The sequence below is a fragment of the Amblyomma americanum genome, chromosome 4 (genome assembly GCF_052857255.1).
Source record: "Amblyomma americanum isolate KBUSLIRL-KWMA chromosome 4, ASM5285725v1, whole genome shotgun sequence".
Lineage (NCBI taxonomy): Eukaryota > Metazoa > Arthropoda > Arachnida > Ixodida > Ixodidae > Amblyomma > Amblyomma americanum.
Window position 1 is genome coordinate 215,797,082 of NC_135500.1, and position 20,271 is coordinate 215,817,352.

The window sequence follows — 20,271 nt, forward strand, 5'->3', positions numbered from 1 at the left end:
AGAGAAGCCTTTGCTATGTAGATTCTGCACCAAACGTAGGGATCTAAGACTCAAGGCATCAGTGGGGAACCCGTACTCTAACCTTTGAAGGGCAGATTTTGAATCCGTAATTATGACAGTAGGTTGAGGCGTACAAAACCGTAGCTTCTTTAGAGCTGCCTCAATGGCAACGCTTTCGGCCATTGTGGAGGACACGACTTTAGTAAGACGAACAGACCAATCATACTTCAAAGACGGAATATGAAAAGCAGCTGCACTAGATCCTCTGACCTTGTCCACAGAGCCGTCTGTAAAAATTTGAAGATGACTGGCATATTCGGTCTCAAGATGTTCCAGTACGAGCGAACGCATTGCCGCTAAAGGAGAATTCCGCTTAGCGCGAACGTGGGGAATTGTCAAGGAACAATCGAGGCTCGGAAAGGACCAAGGTGGCTTCAACGTATTAGGTCGATCTCGAAGGTCGAGACCCAGAGAACGAAGAGTATTTAAAGCCAAGTACGCCCGGGACTCAGATCTCTTTCGAAGGCGCTGTAGAAGCGCTCTCCCGGCAACAGTCTCTCTGAGGCGGCCAATTTGCAGTAAAAGTCTTTGTGAAGCGGCTAGCCGAAGAGGTTTCGATTGAGACTCATACAGTACTGCATTGTTTGGAGCAGCCTGCGGAACGCCGAGAGCCCTCCTTAGTCCCATTCTGTGCAAAACCTCAAGGCGTTCCAGCTGCGATACCGAGGGGGAAATTAACGGGAGCTGGCAGAGCAGGCGGACAACGATGCATCCATCTATACCTCCCCTAGCGGGCCTGATTTTGGACCAGTCCGGGCTTGATGCAGATGCCATGCGAACACCTCCCACACCCGCGTGTTTCGGCCGCACGTTGTCATGGCCGCCAACCGTTATGAACGTAATTGAAGGAGGAACTGGCGCTACCGTCTGTAATTCGTGGCCGCTGGGAGGTATACGAAGTTTACCCCCCTGTTTCAGACGAGAAAAAATGCTTGAAGTTGAATGCCATCACCGCCGGTGATTGCTGTTCTGTAATGCCGCTGCACTGCACAACGCGGTGGTGGCGCTGCTCGGAATCCTAATCTGCCGGGTACACAAAACGTTGGTGTGCAGCCATCTTCAGGCGTTCATGCTCCCACATTCTTGCTCGTAGCCGGAACTAGCGCTCTGCCTTCTCTTGCCCCTCCCACCCCTCGCCCAGAGCCGAAGCATTTCGTCAGGCTACCGAAATAAGTAACAGCAGACATTCGCCTAATACAAAAATGCAATAAGCCCTTATTCCAAATAAAGAAAAAATGCCAGAACTGTCAGACTGTACGAGAAGCTTGCGCGGTTCGCGGAAATACGCAGGGGATAGAGCTCCTTTTGGGGGCATGTCTGGCTTCACATCACAAATTTATCGCGGAGTTTTAAAAAAAATCGCTTCGAAATTACGTATGCCATCTTTGTCTCCTTCGAAGCATTCGAGAACTGTTAAAAAGCAGGCGCCTCCATGGGTACTGTGTGAAACGAGAAAAATATTTCTGAAAATTCTGCTCACGTGTGTTTCTACGGGGCGCGCGCCCGGCCCGTACCCCAGCCGGGAATCATGACCATGGGCACGTAACGCGGTGTTCAAAAATACATCGCTTTTGAAATGACGTTTAATGCTTTCATAGTCTGTTCTGGTTTGTCTTAGAGAACGGACGACAACGTACACGCACTGTGAAATCAGAAAACTACTTTAAAAACTTTCGTTTAGCCGTATTTCTATGCGTGCTAACCCTACTTTTCACTTCCAGTCGTCCCAGCCGGTGACAGCAGTGACAGCAGCGCCACCGCATACGTCAAAGATCGGTGCTGGTCACGGTGTAAGAATAAGAGTTCCATGAACGAGCGCTCCACAGGCGGCACAGAACCCCTCGAAGTCCTGGGCGCTCGGCCAGATGGCGCTACACGACTGCGACCCGTCGAAGAACTTGCCAGGACACGTTCAGTTTTGAAAAAGTAGAAACAAGTATGAGACAACTAGAGGCTTTGTGACGAATGTCAAGGAAGTAGTGTAGAAAGGGGAAGAAAAATGGCAGTTAATCCGAGTATACTCAGCACGGTGGGAATTAATGGCTAGGTGACACTTGCCACCACTGCGATACAAAGAAGAGGATAATTATTATCTCGATTCTGAAGCCCTATAGTTTAGGAACGGCAAAATAAACTGAGCAGTAATAGACGTAGTAACATTCCTGTAGAATACAACTCAAGTCTGCAGTAAAGCTCCGCCCACATTCAAGACAGCTGCACAGACTTTCTCCACGACAAACGGTAGTGCATGGTTAAAACTCTTTTTTGTTGCCTAAACAAGAAGCTATAATCACAACAAAAAATTTTGAGCCAGAGAGTTTTGATACCTGGCTTGTTTAGAATAGTCAAATATTAAAAATCTGATTTCGTATACTGTTTTGGTTGCCCAGGGCAATAATACAGGACGCCGCGGCACCCTAGCCGCGGATTGTGGCCCAGTGTTGACGACTGCTGCTGTTTTTTACACTGTTACTATAGTGTTTGTACTATAGTAGTAGTAGTATACTATATACTATACTTCTATAGTAATCGATGGTAGAGAGAGGTTGCTCAGATGGTTTTTGATAATCACAAAGTGAACAAGGGAGGGAAAACCTCAAGGTGCTTGCCAACACAATAGCCAAACGGGCGAGTTCGTGGTACATATTGGTACTTATTGTGTAAATAGTTTGTACATATTACTTCTCCCCCTGTCCTCTATTCCTGTCCCCTCACCTCTTTCATTTCATTTCTCCATTCTGCCTGCTGTCCTTTATTTCCGCTGCCCCAGCTCAGGTGCTTCAGTATCGATGGCAGATGCCGGGGCTAGCAAAAATCTTTTCCTTCCTTTTTACTATTATTTTTAATAAAACCACTACCACCACCACCACATATTGGTGGAAAACAGCGCAACGACGCGGACAGAGTGGAAGAAAATACAGGACAAGCGCTGACTCACAACTGAAATTTATTTAAGGAAAGCAGTACATTTTATAGACAAAGTGGCCAACTTATCAGCTAGTACCTAGACAAAACCCAAGTTTCTACGTGGCATCGAGGTATGCAACCTCACTGTCATATAATGAAATAGATGGCTTACTGACACATAACCTTGTTTTTTTCTTCATGTGATACGCTTCCATAATCTCACGTGTTAATCGGGACGGGTGTTTGTAGAGGATATCACAGTAAGGCAATGACGGAAAACAAAATTGGCAGTCTCGAACATGGTCAACTAGATGATTAGATTTGTTAGCTTCCAGATTATTTGCATGCTCTTTCAAACGTGTATTGATGCAACGCCCCGTCTGCCCGATATATATTTGTCCGCATGACATTGGGATTTTGTACACAACCTCTTCTGCGCATGGCACATACATTGTTTCGTGCTTAACCCCACAAGTTGTTTCAGATTCTTTTCGTTGTTCAGCCTTTCTTTCCAAAACAGCACAAACCCTTTTAAGTTTCTTGGGTGCTGAAAAAACCACCCCTACGCCATACTTTTTTGCCACATTTTTAAGATTATGTGACATACGGTGTACGTATGGGAGAATGGCAAACTTTTTCCTTTCCTTCTCTTTTCCCGGACTAGGGACCAAAGATGGATTCCTAAGCTTTTTGGCTACCTTGTTACAGCCCAATAACATAACACCATCCGGGTATCCAGCTTCCTTCAACCTTTTAATTTGTTCGTTGAAGCTGTTGGTTGCCCTATGGATACAAGATTTTGATAATGAGGACAAAAGAGATGAGACCAGAATTCCTGCTTTAACTGTTTTGGAATGATGCGATTTATAATTTAACAGCGGTTTTCCCATCCTTGGACGATATTCCCAACAGACGTGCCCCGTCGCAACCTTCAAACTCAGATCTAAAAATTGTAGCTTACTACCGACCGTGACCTCAGTGGTGAACTCTAGACCTAGAGCATTTTCTTTAAATACTTTTAGTACATCAGTCATACGCCTTGAAAAGTTAGTTTTTTCTACAAAAATAAAGAAGTCATCGACGTAACGAAAGATGCGTGACGCCATTCCCGACAGATTTTCCTGGATACCACGATCAACAAAGGACAAAAATATATCGCTAACCACTGGTGCCACCCTAGATCCAATGCAAACACCCGCTTTTTGGGTATATAGTTTACTGTCCCATTCAACGAACATTGACTTTAAATAAAAAGACAGCAGCTCAAGAAAGCTAGCCACAGAAATGCCACACCCTCTAATAAACTGTTCTTCATCACTGTCAATTGTTACACATTTTGAAACCGCGTTCATCAATTCATTGTGAGGGAAAGAATAGAACAGATCAACCACGTCAATACTGAACACTGTACATGAGCCTGGATTTTCATGTCGCAGAAAATTTACCACACTTTTAGAGTTGCGAACTCTGAAAGGGTCCTTAATAGCCAAAGTAGCCAAGAATTTCTGTAGATACCCTGAAATTTCATATTGCCAAGTGCTCCTCTCAGTTACAATAGCCCGAAATGGCATGCCATCTTTGTGCGACTTCGCTGAGAAAAAATCTTTAAACTAAGTCCTTTAGCTTTATTGACACTTGCTTTAAGCCGGTCCAGGTTCATACCCTCCAGCAAGCGCAGAGCTCTGGCTTTTACTTTTCCCGGTTTTGTCGAAACCGGGACGAAGTTTTTCTGCACAGCCTCCATCGCTTTTAAAGAAAACATTGTTTTCGGAAGGACCACAAAACATCCTTCCTTGTCAGCTGTCAGTAGCCTCAAATTATTTGAATGCAGGAAATTGACTAGAGAACCGTATCCCTCCCTATATTTGTCAGTCTGTGTTCTTGACAAAACCGCGGTACACTCCTCAACGCATCTCGGTTGGTAAACGTCCTGAGCGAGATGCGAAATCGACCGGGCGATAGTCACCTTATCCTCTTTTCGCAGATGCGGCTTCATGCAGAACTTTGGTCCCATTAGTAGCAGGCTCTCGTGCTGCTGTGGAATAGGTGTTTCACCCAGAATGATGACTTTTCCTGGTTGCTGCGGTGTCTTCTTCCTTTTTGGTAGTTGTGGTCGCACCTTGGCCCACAGGAACTCCGTATACTGGTCCACAGTTGCACACCAGTCCCGGAAAAAAACGCAGGTGGCTTTGACGGTCTCCGCTCCGCTCACAGGAAACACGAAGTCGGTCTTTGAAGAATCTACTTTGATGCCACCATTCTGATGATAATATTTTGCACATGTCTAGGTACTAGCTGATAAGTTGGCCACTTTGTCTATATAAATGTACTGCTTTCCTTAAAAAAATAATTTAAGTTGTGAGTCAGCGCTTGTCCTGTATTTTCTTCCACTCTGTCCGCGTCGTTGCGCTGTTTTCCACCAATATGCTTGCCAACGTTTCGACAAGAGGACTTGTCTTCGTCTGGGTAGCCAACATTCCGACAAGAGAACTTATCGTCTGGGCCCAGACGAAGACAAGTCCTCTTGTCGAAACGTTGGCAAGCACCCCGACGGTCTTCAGGTTAGGTAGCGAGTGAGATATGAGCTGAGCAGAAGCTGTTTCTACGTTACTGTTCCTGCCACGAAATCAATGACACTCTTTACATGCTTTGCCTGGCATGAAGAATTGTTTTCCTTGCAAAACGGCTAGATTTAAGACGCTTGGATATCACTTCGGCAGCTTAAATTGATCTAGCGTGATTTGCCGTAATAGTATAGCAATCTTCACTGCCATTTCGTCAGCAACGTCTGCAATACTTTTCGATGCGACTCGAGGAGAAGGGACTGCACTGTCGTGTGATCAGGGGCTTTGATGCGCCCAACTTTCAAAACGTGCACACCTAGTTCTAACTCCATCTAGTTCGAGTCGACAGCAGCCTCATGAGTTCGAATGTAAAACATTCGGCAAAACCTCGAACAAAGAGCTGAAGCGACACGATGTGCTATCCTAGGGTGATTCCTCCGGGCACTGCTCCGCAGATAGGCCCGATTCGCCTCCTCCTCTTGAACACCGTCGGGCGCGGCTCTTGGTGTACACGATCGACGTTCCTTTCGTACCGGAAAATCGTGCCTAACAGCAGGCCTTTTTCGTTCCTTGTTGTTCTTCGACAGGTGGCAGTTGGGAAACCTTGCTGGCACCTTTCGCAAGACATGGTCGCCGCGGTGTAAAAGTCCGAGTAGTACGTGACCCCTCTAAATGGTCCGCGCTTTCGACATGAGATGAGGCTCAAAATGCTTTTCGCATTAAGCAACGAAGGTTGCAGCAAACGGCATATACATGGGGTGGCTCTTCGTCCTTCAGTAAAGAAAACAGCGACGTTCGCAAACCCCATTCGGCGATGTGCCGTGCGTGCACAGTGGGTGCCCGGTCGCTGCAGCATCGCTGGCAACGAAGAAGCTGAGTACCTGGCGACCGCTGCGCACCAACTACCTCCCAGCGATCTGCCCCTTGCGCTGGAGGACGTGCGTGCGGCCATCCACGACCATTTCCGAAAGCAGCACACCGACCCACGCATCGCAGGAGGTGAGCGCATCGACAGTATCACCGGCTGTCGTGCACTTACACGGTCACAACGTGCAATGATCCTCCGCGCACGCATTGGCTGCGTATGGCCCGGGGAACGACGGGCGCGTCACGGAATCGCGACGAGTGATGTGTGTGACGGATGCGGTGCAGTGGAAACACTAGAACACCTGCTCCTTCACTGTGCCACGTTCGCCGATGCTCGTCGCGATATGCTCGCGGCCTATAGGGCGCTGGGCATACTACCAGACTCCATCAAGACGCTATAGTGGCCGCAGGGCAGTGCGCGCACTCCTGAGCGAACTTTGGTGAGCCTCTGTGCATTCTTCGAACACACGGGCTTGACGTCCCGTCTGTTCTCCGTCAGGTATTTACACGCAGTGACCGAACGCGCCGCGAGTTCTACCTTGAACTATTAATAACTGGACGCCCCACTCCAGTTGTAGCCAACACAGTGCTGTGCGCGTGTATTTTAATTCCTCTAAAATGAACTAATCTCGCGCACAACGTGGACACATTTCTTATTGTGTAAATAGTTTGTACATATTACCTCTCCCCCATCCTCTCTTCCTGTCCCCTCACCTCTTTCATTTCATTTCCCCATTGTGCCTGCTATCCTTTATTTCCGCTGCCCCAGCTCAGGTGCTTCGCTATCGATGGCAGATGCCGGGGCTAGCAATCTTTCCTTCCTTTTTACTATTATTTTAATAAAACCACTACCACCACCACCTGTTACGTGATGCGCTGCACCGCGGTGTCTAGCGATCCTCCTCTTTACCTCGTTCAACCACACTGCCCACCGCGCCAGTCGCCGCGGTTGATCAGCGGTTAAGGCACTCGTCTACTGATCCGGAGTACCCGCGGGCTCGAACCCGACCGCGGCGGCCGCGTTTCGATGGAAGCGGAATGCAAAGGCGCCCGTGTGCTGTGCGATGTCAGTGCACGTTAAAGATTCCCAGGTGGTCGAAATTATTCCGGCGACCTCCACTACGGCACCTCATCCTTCCTTTCTTCTTTCAGTCCATCCTTTTTCCCTTTCCTTACGGCGCAGTTCGAGTGTCCGCCGAGATAAGTTACTGCGCCATTCCCCCCCCCCCACGAAAAAAAATTTTCTCTCCCCCTCCCCTGCCTCCGCGACGAGCGAGCAGCCGGGGCAACGGCAAGCCCGGTCACCGCTTTCTCTTTTGCCCTAGCCATCACGTGCGCGGAGGCCCGGTGTATAGTCAGACTCGAAAACTGCCATACTAAGTTATGCTCGCGGGAGAGTCCACGTCCCAGAATTTCGCATACTGAGCTCCCTCGACGCACACCCGGCCCGCCAGGTAATCATATGGGTGCCTGCCTACTCCTGGAATCCCGGAAACGAGGCTGGCAGTGCTTAGCCGGAGGTTCTCTCAACCGGGCACCGGCGGCCTCCGATCTAGGGTTCTCACGGGAGCGCATGCATTCATTCAGTGAACTGACGCAGGCCTGCAAAGTCGAGCGCCGACTCTAACCCCACTTACACACACGCACACACCCCTCCCTTGATTATCATCAAACACATTGCAGGCGGCCCCAAACACGCACCTTAACCTATCCTTATATACGCTCGCGCTATTACCAAGTCCACACAAACCCCTCCCGTACCCTCTGCCACCGCTCCAAAGCCACTCTCGACCATATATCCTTTTCCTCTGCCCGGCGGATCCTCCCCCGCGGGGCCTGGAGCACTTTACCACTTGGGAGGCTTGGGGGACCCTACTGCGCTCCGAGGACCCGGCCAAGCAAGCCATCGCCGCACGCCGGGCTGCCGTCGTCACGAGCCTCGGGACATGAACGTTTGAGTGCAGTGGGGCCGCGCGGGGGCCCGAGGCCCTGCGTGTCCTAAACGCCCGTTTCAAATAGTTTTCACCACCATCTTCCAAACCTGGTGGCGTGGGAAAAAGGAATGCGGTACTTGCAGGTTGCAGTCTCCCGTCGGCGGGAGAGAGAAAACGTTACGGCTGCCAATGTACCCCCAACTGGCCTAACAGCTTTCGCTGCAGAAAATTAAATAATAATAATAATAATAATAATAATTGGTTTTGGGGGAAAGGAAATGGTGCAGTATCTGTCTCATATATCGCTGGACACCTGAACCGCGCCGCAAGGGAATGGATAAAGGAGGGAGTGAAAGAAGAAAGGAAGAGGTGCCGTAGTGGAGGGCTCCGGAATAATTTCGACCACCTGGGGATTTTTAACGTGCACTGACATCGCACAGCACACGGGCGCCTTAAGCCTGTTTCACATGGTGCGACGGGACCGAAAAATTACGGCCCGGTCGCACTGTCGTTGCGACGGTAATCGCAGCCGCCGTTTCACATGACAACGATGAATTCAGTCGGTGCCGTCAGCACCAGCGCCCTAGCGTCGGTGCGGCCTTTCAGTGGGCGAAAATTCTTCGGCTGCAATAAATGTCAAACATCGTGGCAGGCGTTGATTTCGTAATCATGGGTAATAATATTGAGCTGTGATGTATTATTAAGTTCAATAAAACGTTTTCGAGATTTTCCTGTCATGTCGCTGAGCTCCTATTGGCTGACTACTGTGGCCATCGCTGCGACAATGCGACCAACTTGTTGAAAGTCTGTCGCAGTGGCCCTGCGACGCGAACGACGCGCATTTCTGTCGCACAGCGGCAGAAATCGCACTGCGCTGCGGCAACAATCGCATCATGTGAAACGGCCTTTAGCGTTTTTCCTCCATAAAAACGCAGCCGCCGCGGTCGGGTTCGAACCCGGGAACTCCGGATCAGTAGTCGAGCGCCCTAACCACTGAGTCACCGCGGCGGGGAGAAAATTAGCCGACGATTACGCTTTTCAGTAATGCCATTTTTGAAAGCAGCTGCTGCCTATGAGCTGCGAGGATATTCGTGAAGCAGCATCCTTTAGCATCCCAGGTGTACTGCAACATCATTGTGCGGCCCTGAACCCTCAGACGCGGGAAGTGACAACGCTTTTCTAGCGCATCGGACTTGGCTTTGAGGTGACGCGGCTACATGAAAAGAAGACAGCAGTCATGTGCTCACCAAAACAAAAATATTTTATTGTTGACGCGTTACCCATACACTAAATCTCAACAAAAAATGGGAGTAGACATAAAAAGTACAAACAAAGTTGGTCTAATAAGTTAGTTACATCACACACACGTGAGAAAAAGTCGAGGCCTGCGAGAATCGTATTGAACCTTGTACCAGGAAACAAACATGTCGTTATCCTGTTAGATTATTTTCAGAGCAGCTCGCGGTGCTCATGGGAGATCCAGCCGACGACGACAAAGGGGGAAAGGAAAATACCAATTTCCAAAAAGTCTGCGCCCAATTTTCTCGTGCCTCCTTCTGCACAGCACGAGGAAGGCACCAAGAACACTATGCGTCCATCGGCCAGCACTGGGCAGGAACTCGCAGGTGACTACGCTACAGGACACACCAAAAACCAAACTTCGAAAACATTTTGTCTTGGAAAACTCCAGGTGAATGCGTGAACGCTCAGTGAATGATAACACCAACCGAAAGCCCAACCAGAAGCGCTAACATGTCCGCAGAAACTTTTTTTTTTTTAAGGTGCCACTCTGCTTTAACAACTGACTGCGCGGGTACGTGTAATGTGGGGGCCGCGAGACTTCGCTGAAAAAACACGCCGTTCAAAACGCTTACTTTGTTCACCTGCCACTGTGGCCATTTTTTTTTCCCTTTCTACTCGCGCTAACGCAGTTTTCATATAAATTGTGTTCTTTTCAGCACCAACATAACAAAAACACACAAGGCTTAGAACCGCCGTACTCGTTACATCGAAGACCTGCAACTATGCGTCCAATTTCGGGTTTTCATCGAAGAGCCGAGCGGACATCGCTTAGGACCAGGACGCCTGCTGTTCACATGACGCGGTCGGCGCCTCTGATAGTACGATTGTCGCGGTGGTGACAGGTTTTCAAACTGCACGCCAGAGAGATCTGATTCGGGCAAGTAGCGGACAGGTTTGGCAAACGCCCTCGCACCGAGCCCCAACATTTCCCCGACGTCCACAGAGACTGCGTTCATCGAGAAGACATGCAGGGTCAGCACAGTCGTTCTGGACGATTACCGGTCGGCCACCACTCAGAGCGTTTGCGTATAAAAAATACTAAAAGATGTCCTCAACGTTTACTCTAGAAAACACACGCTAGACACCATTCGTACAGTCAAAAGCAGCTGATCAGCTGTACACAACACACAAGTATTTTTTTCCTCCGTGAAGAAGAATAAAAAAAAAGAGGTGAACACTGTACGATATATTTTCCCCCTCCTGGAGAGCAACAAATGTTGGTGGCAGGCCTGAGAAGGTCCCCCATTCCACAAAATGGCTTGAGTGTGCAAGGTCTGCTAAAACAGACATGTCAATACAAAGAAATGAAACAAAAGAATGGAGGAAATGTAGACCACAGCTCAGCTCTTACACCACTGGGAAGGGGACGCATGTGACAGACCACACAAACACTTCACTAGAAACGCACAAAGATGATGAAAATTCACACCATGGAACTCTTCAGTAGAAAAACTGCTTAACGTCAATATGGAGTCATGTTGGCCTGCAGCCCATTAACAAAGAACTCAAAACCACTGCCATTGCAGCTTCAAAATGATGAGGAACAAATAAATAACAGCTCTGAACAAGTGTTTGAGCACATCTGCTGGAAACAGAGAAAGGATGCAGAGACAAACGAGGGAAGGTGACAAACAGGAGAGAAAAAACTGCAACCTGCAACTAGCCGGAGAAACAGCCGCCGGAAACAGAAGTCGAACGTGACGGGAATGTACGGGCATTCACACAAAACACGGCCGGACAATACGAACAGCACACAACTCGCACAACTGCGGCCCTACATAAAAAAATATCGGGGAGAGCAGGACAGCAATGATGCCACATTGCCTTCTTTAGCACTGGAGCCTTCTTTGACAGCGTGTGCAATGAAAGTGGCACTTGACTAGGCACGTACAACCAGGAACCCATGGCAAGGCAGCAGCGTTCGCGCTGCTCCACCTCGCTGCAAGGCTCAAACTCCAAGGCCAAAGTTGCATGCCACGACTGGGCTGTCACGCAACACCAAACACACTGGAGAGAAGTGCCAATGCCAGCTCCCAATGCAACGTCTCTTCTGCCCTACGGGAAGGGCAGCTACAGAGGCGTCCATCCTCTTGGGCTGCAGCAATCGAGGCTCCAAGATAGTGGGCTCATCATCGGTGCATCGCCTTACCATGTCGGCAGCAGGGATGCCAGTGCAACATACGCCCCATAGCATCATCTGTGCATGTGTGTGCCTACAGACTAAGAAACAGCGCCTAGCTATGAAGAGAGGGAAGTGTTCGCAAGAGAGAGACAATGAGGTGAGCAAGTAAAAACACCTTTGAATAGGGCCTCTAAAGCATCCCTCAAAGGTCGAGTGTCAAGAAACAAACACTTGAAGCAACCACCCTCATCCCAAACAGCCCTCCACTGCAATGATAAATGCACGTTCACACAAGTTTCAACATTTTTTTTCCCACATACACGGTATAAATATACGCACGCATGCACACACGTATACACTTATATATATGTATACGCCATGAACATGGAGATAATATATTAAGAACGAGAAACTTCATCTCATGGTTTTTTTTCCTTAAATAATAAACCTTCCAAAAATGTCAACGCAAAACAAAACACGCGCATACAAAACAAAAAATGCAAATGAACCCATGTAACTGCTGTAAAGACATGTAGTTTTGTACTATATGAAAAACCTTAAACTCTTTCGACAAGTTGGCATCGTAAACTGGAATATGCAATCAACTGTGTTCCTTGATGAACCTAACTGGGAAAAATGTTAACGAACCTTGTGGCTTGGTCTAGAGCGAAGCAGATTCACTCCCAGAAAAAGATCTGCAGCACATGAATAGCATTAGAAGGTGCACAGAAAGTCTGATCATGTCCTCCTCATGGCCATATTGCTCCAGACGATTTCCCAAGTCTGATGAGAGTAAGCCATTGCGATGAGTTCGCAACAAAACTTTCTCAAAAAGCCTTGGAAGCCCTAGGTGCACTGCAACTACAGATACTCAAAGATGCAAGAGGAAGAAAAAAAAAGAGGGTGCTGGAGTCAGTGGAAACAACTTCCGGAATGTGATGGCACCAGTGACTGCTGGCAGGAGCTTCAGAAGCAAGACCCGCAAAACAGTGAAAGCAAGACACGGAAGCTTTAAAGAGTGGCCAATTGAGCTTTGCGTCAAGGCACATGCACGTTTGCAAAAGCCTGGGTGAAGCACAGCCAAGTGAACAGTGCCAGCAGCAGAACAACCAAGACAACCAATGGCAGCAACTACAAGAATGGATACAGTGGTCATTCAGCTTTTTTCCCCATGCGTACTTGCATAGTCTGGAAGGAAGTAAATGGATTGGGTCGAGTCGGGAGCTCTCAGCTAGAGAAAGTCAAGCGACCTAAGAACACCCCAGGCTTTTCTTCGCACCTTTGCCGTTAGCAACGACTTTGTTGTGGATATGTATAGACGGGGCAGCAGGGGCTGGGTGAGGGGGGGCCCTCCCTCTCATTTAGGCGGAACACCACACGTCAGACAGCACACGACCACACACACAATGCACAGAGAAACGACAACTCGCACACAAGCACCACTCACCAAACTGCCCAAGCTTAGAAAAGGCAAGAGTGCTTCGGTCCACACAGTGGCGGAATCGGCCATTATAAAGCCTGCAGTGTTCATTGTGCGCATGCACTGCACCAGACCCTGCTCGAAAGCCTAGAACCAACAGCCTTCGTCATCTAACAGAAGCAAGAGAGATTCCCGAAATACGTGCCGCAAAGCACGCTTGCATGCTTGCCCATGCTGGCATCCACTCACTTATTGCTGAAACAACAAAAATAGTTTATTCAACAGAATACCTCTCGTGGCTTGAATTACAACTGCAATCCTGTCAGGTGCAGAAATAAGTTACAGGAGTAAACAACATAGCATTCACAAACCTGCTGCCGAGAGCAAAAATGCACACTGCTGTAAGGTGGTCAAGACCTTGAGCATAACACGTCACCTGCTGTTTTGCATGCCAAGCTACATTATGCTGCCGCCAGCTGCATTAGCATTGCTGCACAAGACCAATACATTTGCTTTTTTTTTCAAACTACAAAAACAAGTAAAAAAATTACAATTAAAACAATAGACGAGGAGGCCTCATCCATGGCTCTGTGAGACTCTGCATAATGCAAGCTATGTGAATGGCAGTAACACATAAATGCAAGGGACTTTCAAAAGGGTGGAAAAAAAGGCTTCCAGAATACATGAAAAGAGAAGCAGTAGCAGCAGCAACAGCAAGAACAGCTTGCTTCCTTTTCACATTAAAAACAGAATGGTGCAAACTAAAACATTCGTTTTAAACAACGCAACTCAATTAACAAAAACTTAACTCTCATAAAAGCTCCAGACCAGACAACGAGGAGAGAGCTCTCTTAGCTTTTGCATGATTCTCGTTATGTTTGGTTTAGCTCAGCCCCTCCCCACATAGCTCAGTTGCATGCTACAACTCTTCTTTAGTGAGAAACCTTCAAATGCGAAAGTCAGACAGGGGAGAAACAACCCCTCAGATGGCATGCAGCCCCTGATGACTAGCTGCGGAAGGAAGTAAAAAAGAACAGCCACAGATGATAACCTGGGAGAATTCTATCTGGTACAGCATTGCTTCTTCACATTCAACAAGCTACCCCACACCTGGATCGCAAGAAATATGTCAACTACATACGGGCCCGGTGTGAGAACTGTGTGAGAGAAACTGGTGGAGAGGAGGTGACCTTTGGCTACAACTGCCGAGGAGAGCGACAGGCAGCTAAGGGATGATGGCAGTATAAATTGCTTACAAATAGGGTTGGGGGAGGGAACAAGAAAGCCCCTAGACCTTCTGTGGATTGTTGAGAACAGGAGATCCAGTACTGGACAGCTGAAAAGAAGCTTTCCCAGCTGTGAAAAAAAAGTCTCACATACCAAAATGTAAAAAAAGCTAGGAGTTACAGAAAAGAAAACGATAACAACAAAGGCTCAAGAGAGGGGAGGGGGTCATGACACTTGGCACAATTGCCTTCCACACATGAGCACATACAAGGTAAAAGATAATCATCCAAACTTAGCAGTCAAATGCATCTATTAACTGAGCACGATGCTAACATCAGGGCGCGGCTCTTTTCCAAAGGAAAAAAATGCAGGAAAGATGCAGAAAAAAGTAAGACAAAAAATCAACTCCTGTATGAGACTGGCCCCTTTATATATGCACATACGCTGGCATATCACACCACTCACAGCTGCCTTTCAAAAAAAGAAGCTGGTTGATGCTGACAGACTCGGCCATTTACGGCAGTGCAGCTAGCTCCCCGACCCGCTTCCTTCGAGACACCTGCCCAGGACTCCTCTCTTTGGCATGACACTGCTGTCAAATCTCGTTCTGCAGCACCCCCCATATATTTAATCTTTTGTTTGCGTGTGTATATGTATCGACACAGTCTACACTGCGTCCAAACAACAGATTTTGCTTTTTTTTTTCTGCTTGCTGCACCATTCACGGTTTATGACTAGGACCGTACACAAAAAGCTTGTAACCTCAAAAGCTCTCCTAGGCAACCCAAACAAACAAGATCTAACAGAGAGCGTAAACATCAAAAACAAAATACTAAGGGGGTGGGAGAAAGAAGGCAACCAAACAAAGAATGCAATAAACAGCAAACAGACTTAACCGGACACAAAACTAAATAAAGGGGAGCTTTCAAACGAAAGAAATAATCGCATCGGTTGACGAAATCCCACAAACCAAACAGTATAAAAAAATGTTGGGAAATGTAAAGAAAACAGTACAACAACTATGCTACTCAACATAACAAGAGCCTCTGTGTGTAGATTACATGATTTAAATAAACAATGACACCGTACACACTAAAATCCCCAAATAACTTAAGTAGATCAGATCGAAGAAAAAAAAAAAAAACATGGGCCACAATGACACCAGCGACAGGAAGCCTGTTGCACAAGAAAAAAGCGTGTCTAAAAGGAACAGTCACTTGCTAAACATTGTAAAGTCGCTTTATGGACAATGGCGAGAAGAGGCGAGAATACTGCACTTCTCTAGTAATAATAATAATAATAATAAAAAGCTATACAAGCTCTTCCCATGTCGCACATTTTCCAACCTGCTTTAAAATAAAGAACAAGGGGCATGTAAAAAATGAGGTCATATGACGGTGACAAAAATGCAACGAAAAGGGAGGGTGGGAGAACGAGGGCCTGTGCAAAAAGGGCGCAGCAACAAGGGCAGCCCCCTTCTCCCATCAGAGGCCTCCAGGACCTCCAGGTGGAGCTGAAGATGCGGGCAGCTGCACGTAGCGATAGACGTACAAGCGGTAGTCCTTGCTGGCCAGCACCACCGAGCCATCATCCATGAGGGCCACGTCGAAGCACTGGGCATGCTTCACCTTGGATTCAAGCGCGTTCACCAGCTGTCCATCCTGGGTGAACACGGTTACGTTGAAGTTGTTGTGGTTGTCTGCTACCAGGATCTCGCCCCCCTGGTTCATGCAAACCCCGATGGGGTAGTTGGTCAGGCCCTCGCCGCCAATCTGCCTCAGGAACACCCCGTCATAGTTGAACACCTTCACGCAGTGCGCCCGGTTGTCCGAGATGAAGATCTCCTGCCGGTCATTCACCACCACGCCATTGGGGAATTCGAGGTGCTTGGAACAGCCAAACTTCTGTAGCACGTTGCCGCTCTGGTCGAAGATGATGACCCGCATCACCTTGCACTCGACGACCACTACGCGGCCCTTGGGGTCCACAGCCACGCCGCGAGGGTGCTGCAGGATCACAGCACCGAACTTGCGCACAAACTGCCCGTACTGATTGTAGATCTGGATCTGGTGCGTCGGCGAACGTTCAGTCACCACAATATCACCCGACTGGCGCACCACAGCCACCCGGTTGGGGTAGAGCAGCTGTCCGTCGCGCTTGCCGCACTCGCCAAACTGGAACTTGAACCGCCCCTCCCGGTCGAAGATCTGGATGCGGTGGTTGTTGGTGTCAGCGACCACAATGTCATTCTGCGCGTTCACCGCCACACCAGAAGGCTCCGTGAACTGCCCCTCCATGACACCAAACTCGCCAAACTTGCAGTGGTAAATCATCTTTTGCCGCTTGATCTGCGACTTGAGTGGGTACAGCCCTACACCAGTGCCAGCTAGGTACTTGGACGAGAGTTCGGCCAGAGCACTTGGTGGTGGAGGCGCTGGAGAATCCTGGGGAGCACCAAAGTCCGAGCCGTTGTGAAAGATGTCGGCACCACCACTCGACCACTTCTCATAAGGGCTGACATCGGCGAGGCTGGTGGAAAATGGACCTAGGCTGTTCGCAGAGCTGAAACGCTTGGACAGAAGGTTAGACTCGAAAGGGGATGTCGGAGGTGGCGGTGGATGATGGCCATTCTGGTGCAGTGTAGACCCGCGGTCAGCGGGACCCAGGACGACACCATTGGGCCGAGCGATGGGTGGTTGCCGCGGAGCACCTTCAGAAGCTCCGCCTTGCTTGATGTAGCCAAACGTGTTGCGCACTCCTACTTGGATTGCCTGATAGTTGGACACAAACTCGAGGTCCATGCCATGGAGCCCAGACTCTGGCCGAAACGAGAGGAATCCCTGGAACTTATTCTCTAGCAGTGGCTTGAAGACCAATGCCTCAGTGCTCGTGGAAAATCGAGTCAACCGTTCCACGAAGGCACACACCTGGTGGATCCTTTCAATGGTATCTTGAACCTGAAAAATGAGAAGATGCGCTCATCAAGAGTGTGCATGTTCTGAGACCCGGCATTTCTAATCCTTGAACACCTTTATGAGGCCATGACCATGTGCGGGAGTATGGCTTCATAAATTATTTGCAGTTACCAATTTTTCTGGAGAAAATTAAGGAATGCTTACTTTTGCACGTCCCTGTTTGCAGCAACTAAGATATTTGATACCTTACTAACCGCAGTTTATTTTCCAGGCTCCTGCACTGCAACGTGGGACATCACAGCCACAGTTGTGTGGAAAGGCAAAAAAGCCTAAACACTTTCGAGAAGTAGGCGTTGTAAACCGGAATATGCAATCAATTGTGTTCCTCGTTGAACCTAACGGAGCAAAATGCAAATGAACAAGCTCTTCCCATATTACACTTGCCAAACTGCTTTAAAATAAAGAACAAGAGGCTTGCCTTGTAAATATGCAGGGGAGCACAGTCAGTCAGCAGAAGAAAGCATTTGTCTTATCTATTTATCATTTAAGTCATCAAATAGTCTTGAAAGTAGCCTCCTCAACCCTTCCCACATGCTGATGAGTAGGCCCGTATTGCAAGTAGAGCAGCTAAATTTGCTTCAGAAGCTAATCAGTATGTGACCAAAGTACTGAGTGGTGAGTGGGAGGGTGAGGATGCCCTCTATAGTGCCAGACCAAAATGCAGAGCCTCAGGACCGCAGAAAAAGCACACACTACTGTCGGCGACAAATTTTCTTTTACTAATAACCCGGACTTAAAGGCAAGCATGTAAATATTTGGATACTGTAGAGCCTAAAGTTCAATTTTTTGGACTACAGTAAACTACCATATCTACACAATTGCAAGTGAACTTATTTTACAAAATTTGAAAATTCGAAGTGGGGAAAGGTCGACTTACAATCGAAACACTAGCATGGCACTATATATAAAGGCGAGACGAACGAGACATCAGGCATGCTACAGAGTGGTTGCATTTTTGCTGCGCAACTACGTCACATCATTCTACGTGCTGGCCTTGAGCAGCTGCTGTGTCAACGCACAGAACCAGCCTCCTCTCCACATGTGCGGAGGCCAATGGTGGCTGTCGATAAGCAGCAAACCCACACCTGGCCCATACCCCACACATGGCTGTGGATAAGCAGCTGCTGATAAGCAGTGTCAGTAAAAAGTATCCACAAATTTTGTCCACATGATTATGTCGTTTTGTGGAGATAAATGAGCAAAAGTTGGATTGTGTTAGGTAGCGCGTGAGTAGATCTTGAAATGAGAAAGTTTTATTGATGAATTGTAATTCGTTAATTCAATTGAATTAATGAAAATAAATGCTGCGTTTGAAGCAGGTTTTATGTCACTGATTCGATGAAAAATGATGTAAATGCGTGAGAAGGCTTACTCAGTATAAAAATAAAATAACAAAAAGGAAGAAATTGAGTAATGAAAAATCAAACATCAAATTTCAAATAATTAAAATAAATGAAAAATGGAGGGAGAAAGAGAGCAAAGGAAAATGCTTTTGCATTTCCGCTCTTAAGCAGACTTGAAGTGCAATCCTGTATTTTTTTTTCCTTGCCATTTCATCTGCTCGCACCTTAAATATTATAAATTCAATACCTCTTGTTTGCAAGCGAATTTCTGCATTTCTTTTTCAGACTGCCTCAGCGATGCTTGGAAACCAGCACAATGTGCCTTTGTAATGGAAACTTCAAGCTGCAGATCTTGAAGGTGCAAACGGGGCACGCCCAAGGGAGGAAGCCTACGTACCTTTTGTCCAAGTAGACCAAGGGACACCATCTTGGCATTGTAGACATTCTCAAGTTCGCGTAGAGTCTCCTGCCGGCGCTCCTCAAGCATGGAGCGGTAGAAGTGAAAAGTGTCAGCCACCTCCCCCTGGGCTCGTTGGTATTGAGCTTGGAGCCGGCTGGATACTTGCTCCAGGGTCTTGAGTGCTGCCCGGAGGTCGTGTGACCTCACCCTTCCGTCCTCCACCATGTGCGACAAGCCTTCCACGTGCCGAGGGGCAGCCTCGCTCAGTGGCTCTAGTTCGTGCATTGCCTGAAAAGTCAATGACAACACTTAGCCCTTGCCAGGTTAACCACTAACAAACGCAAACATTCGTGCTCTGCGTTTCCTAAACTTTTCTAGCAAAGCAAACAACATTGCTTTCCACATACAGTAAAAGCTCGTTATTTCAAACACGGTTAATTCGAACTGACGCCCAGGTCCCGGCACAGCCCTGTATATTTCGATGAGGGAATACTCCCGATAATTCGAACAAGTCGGCATCCCCTATAGTTAATTCGAACTAGGAGCCCCTGGCTTACACCGCTCCTCGTAGATAGAAGTTAGCCCATAGCGAGTACAACACACTGAAAATTTACTAGAGATCACGTGGTGTAAACAATGCAGTACGGCGGTTTGGGCGCCACCGTCATGCTTTTTGTTGGTGCCACGAGCTACATGGACAGCAGTGTGGAGACGTTGGAGCCCTTGAGTGACGCCGATATAATTGAGGCTGCACGCTGTCAGCAGACACTACACGGCTCACGTGCTGTGAGCACAGCCGACAGTAACAAGTCCAACTGCGGCGACGAGCCTATGCCACTGCCAAGTGCATGCGAAGTAGTGTCTGTGCTTAATGTTGCAGCATGCTACTTCTCTGCCGATGAGATCTCGGACGTTGCGCTGAAGCTCTCGGGCAAGCCGCAGATGATGCTGATGCGAGTCTTGACAGAAGAAACGCAAGCAAATGCTCATCCCTGATTACTTTTAATTTTGACAATCCTTCCCTGTAAATAAACTTGTTTTGGAGCATAAATAGTGTCCATATTCCAGCAATAGAGCTCGCTGCTCACGAGAGTGCATTCCAGTACTTGTTTCAGGCGCATAACTGGCCGATCAATTTATTTCATTTGCC

The 20,271-nt window shown here is 48.0% G+C and overlaps 1 protein-coding gene across 5 annotated transcripts in view; it reads right to left on the reverse strand.

Moving 5' to 3' along the window:
* Positions 1 to 9,575: 9,575 nt before the first annotated feature.
* Positions 9,576 to 20,271, reverse strand: part of brat (tripartite motif-containing protein brain tumor) — a 116,752-nt gene continuing 106,056 nt past the window's right edge. For all 5 annotated transcript variants that reach the window (XM_077663359.1, XM_077663357.1, XM_077663360.1 and 2 more), the window contains 2 exons: positions 19,119 to 19,409; positions 9,576 to 17,360 (listed from right to left, as the gene is read on the reverse strand). In XM_077663359.1, coding sequence (XP_077519485.1) covers positions 15,888 to 17,360; positions 19,119 to 19,409 — 1,764 coding nt within the window. In that variant the 3' untranslated portion in view covers positions 9,576 to 15,887. The remainder of the gene's footprint in view (positions 17,361 to 19,118; positions 19,410 to 20,271) is intronic.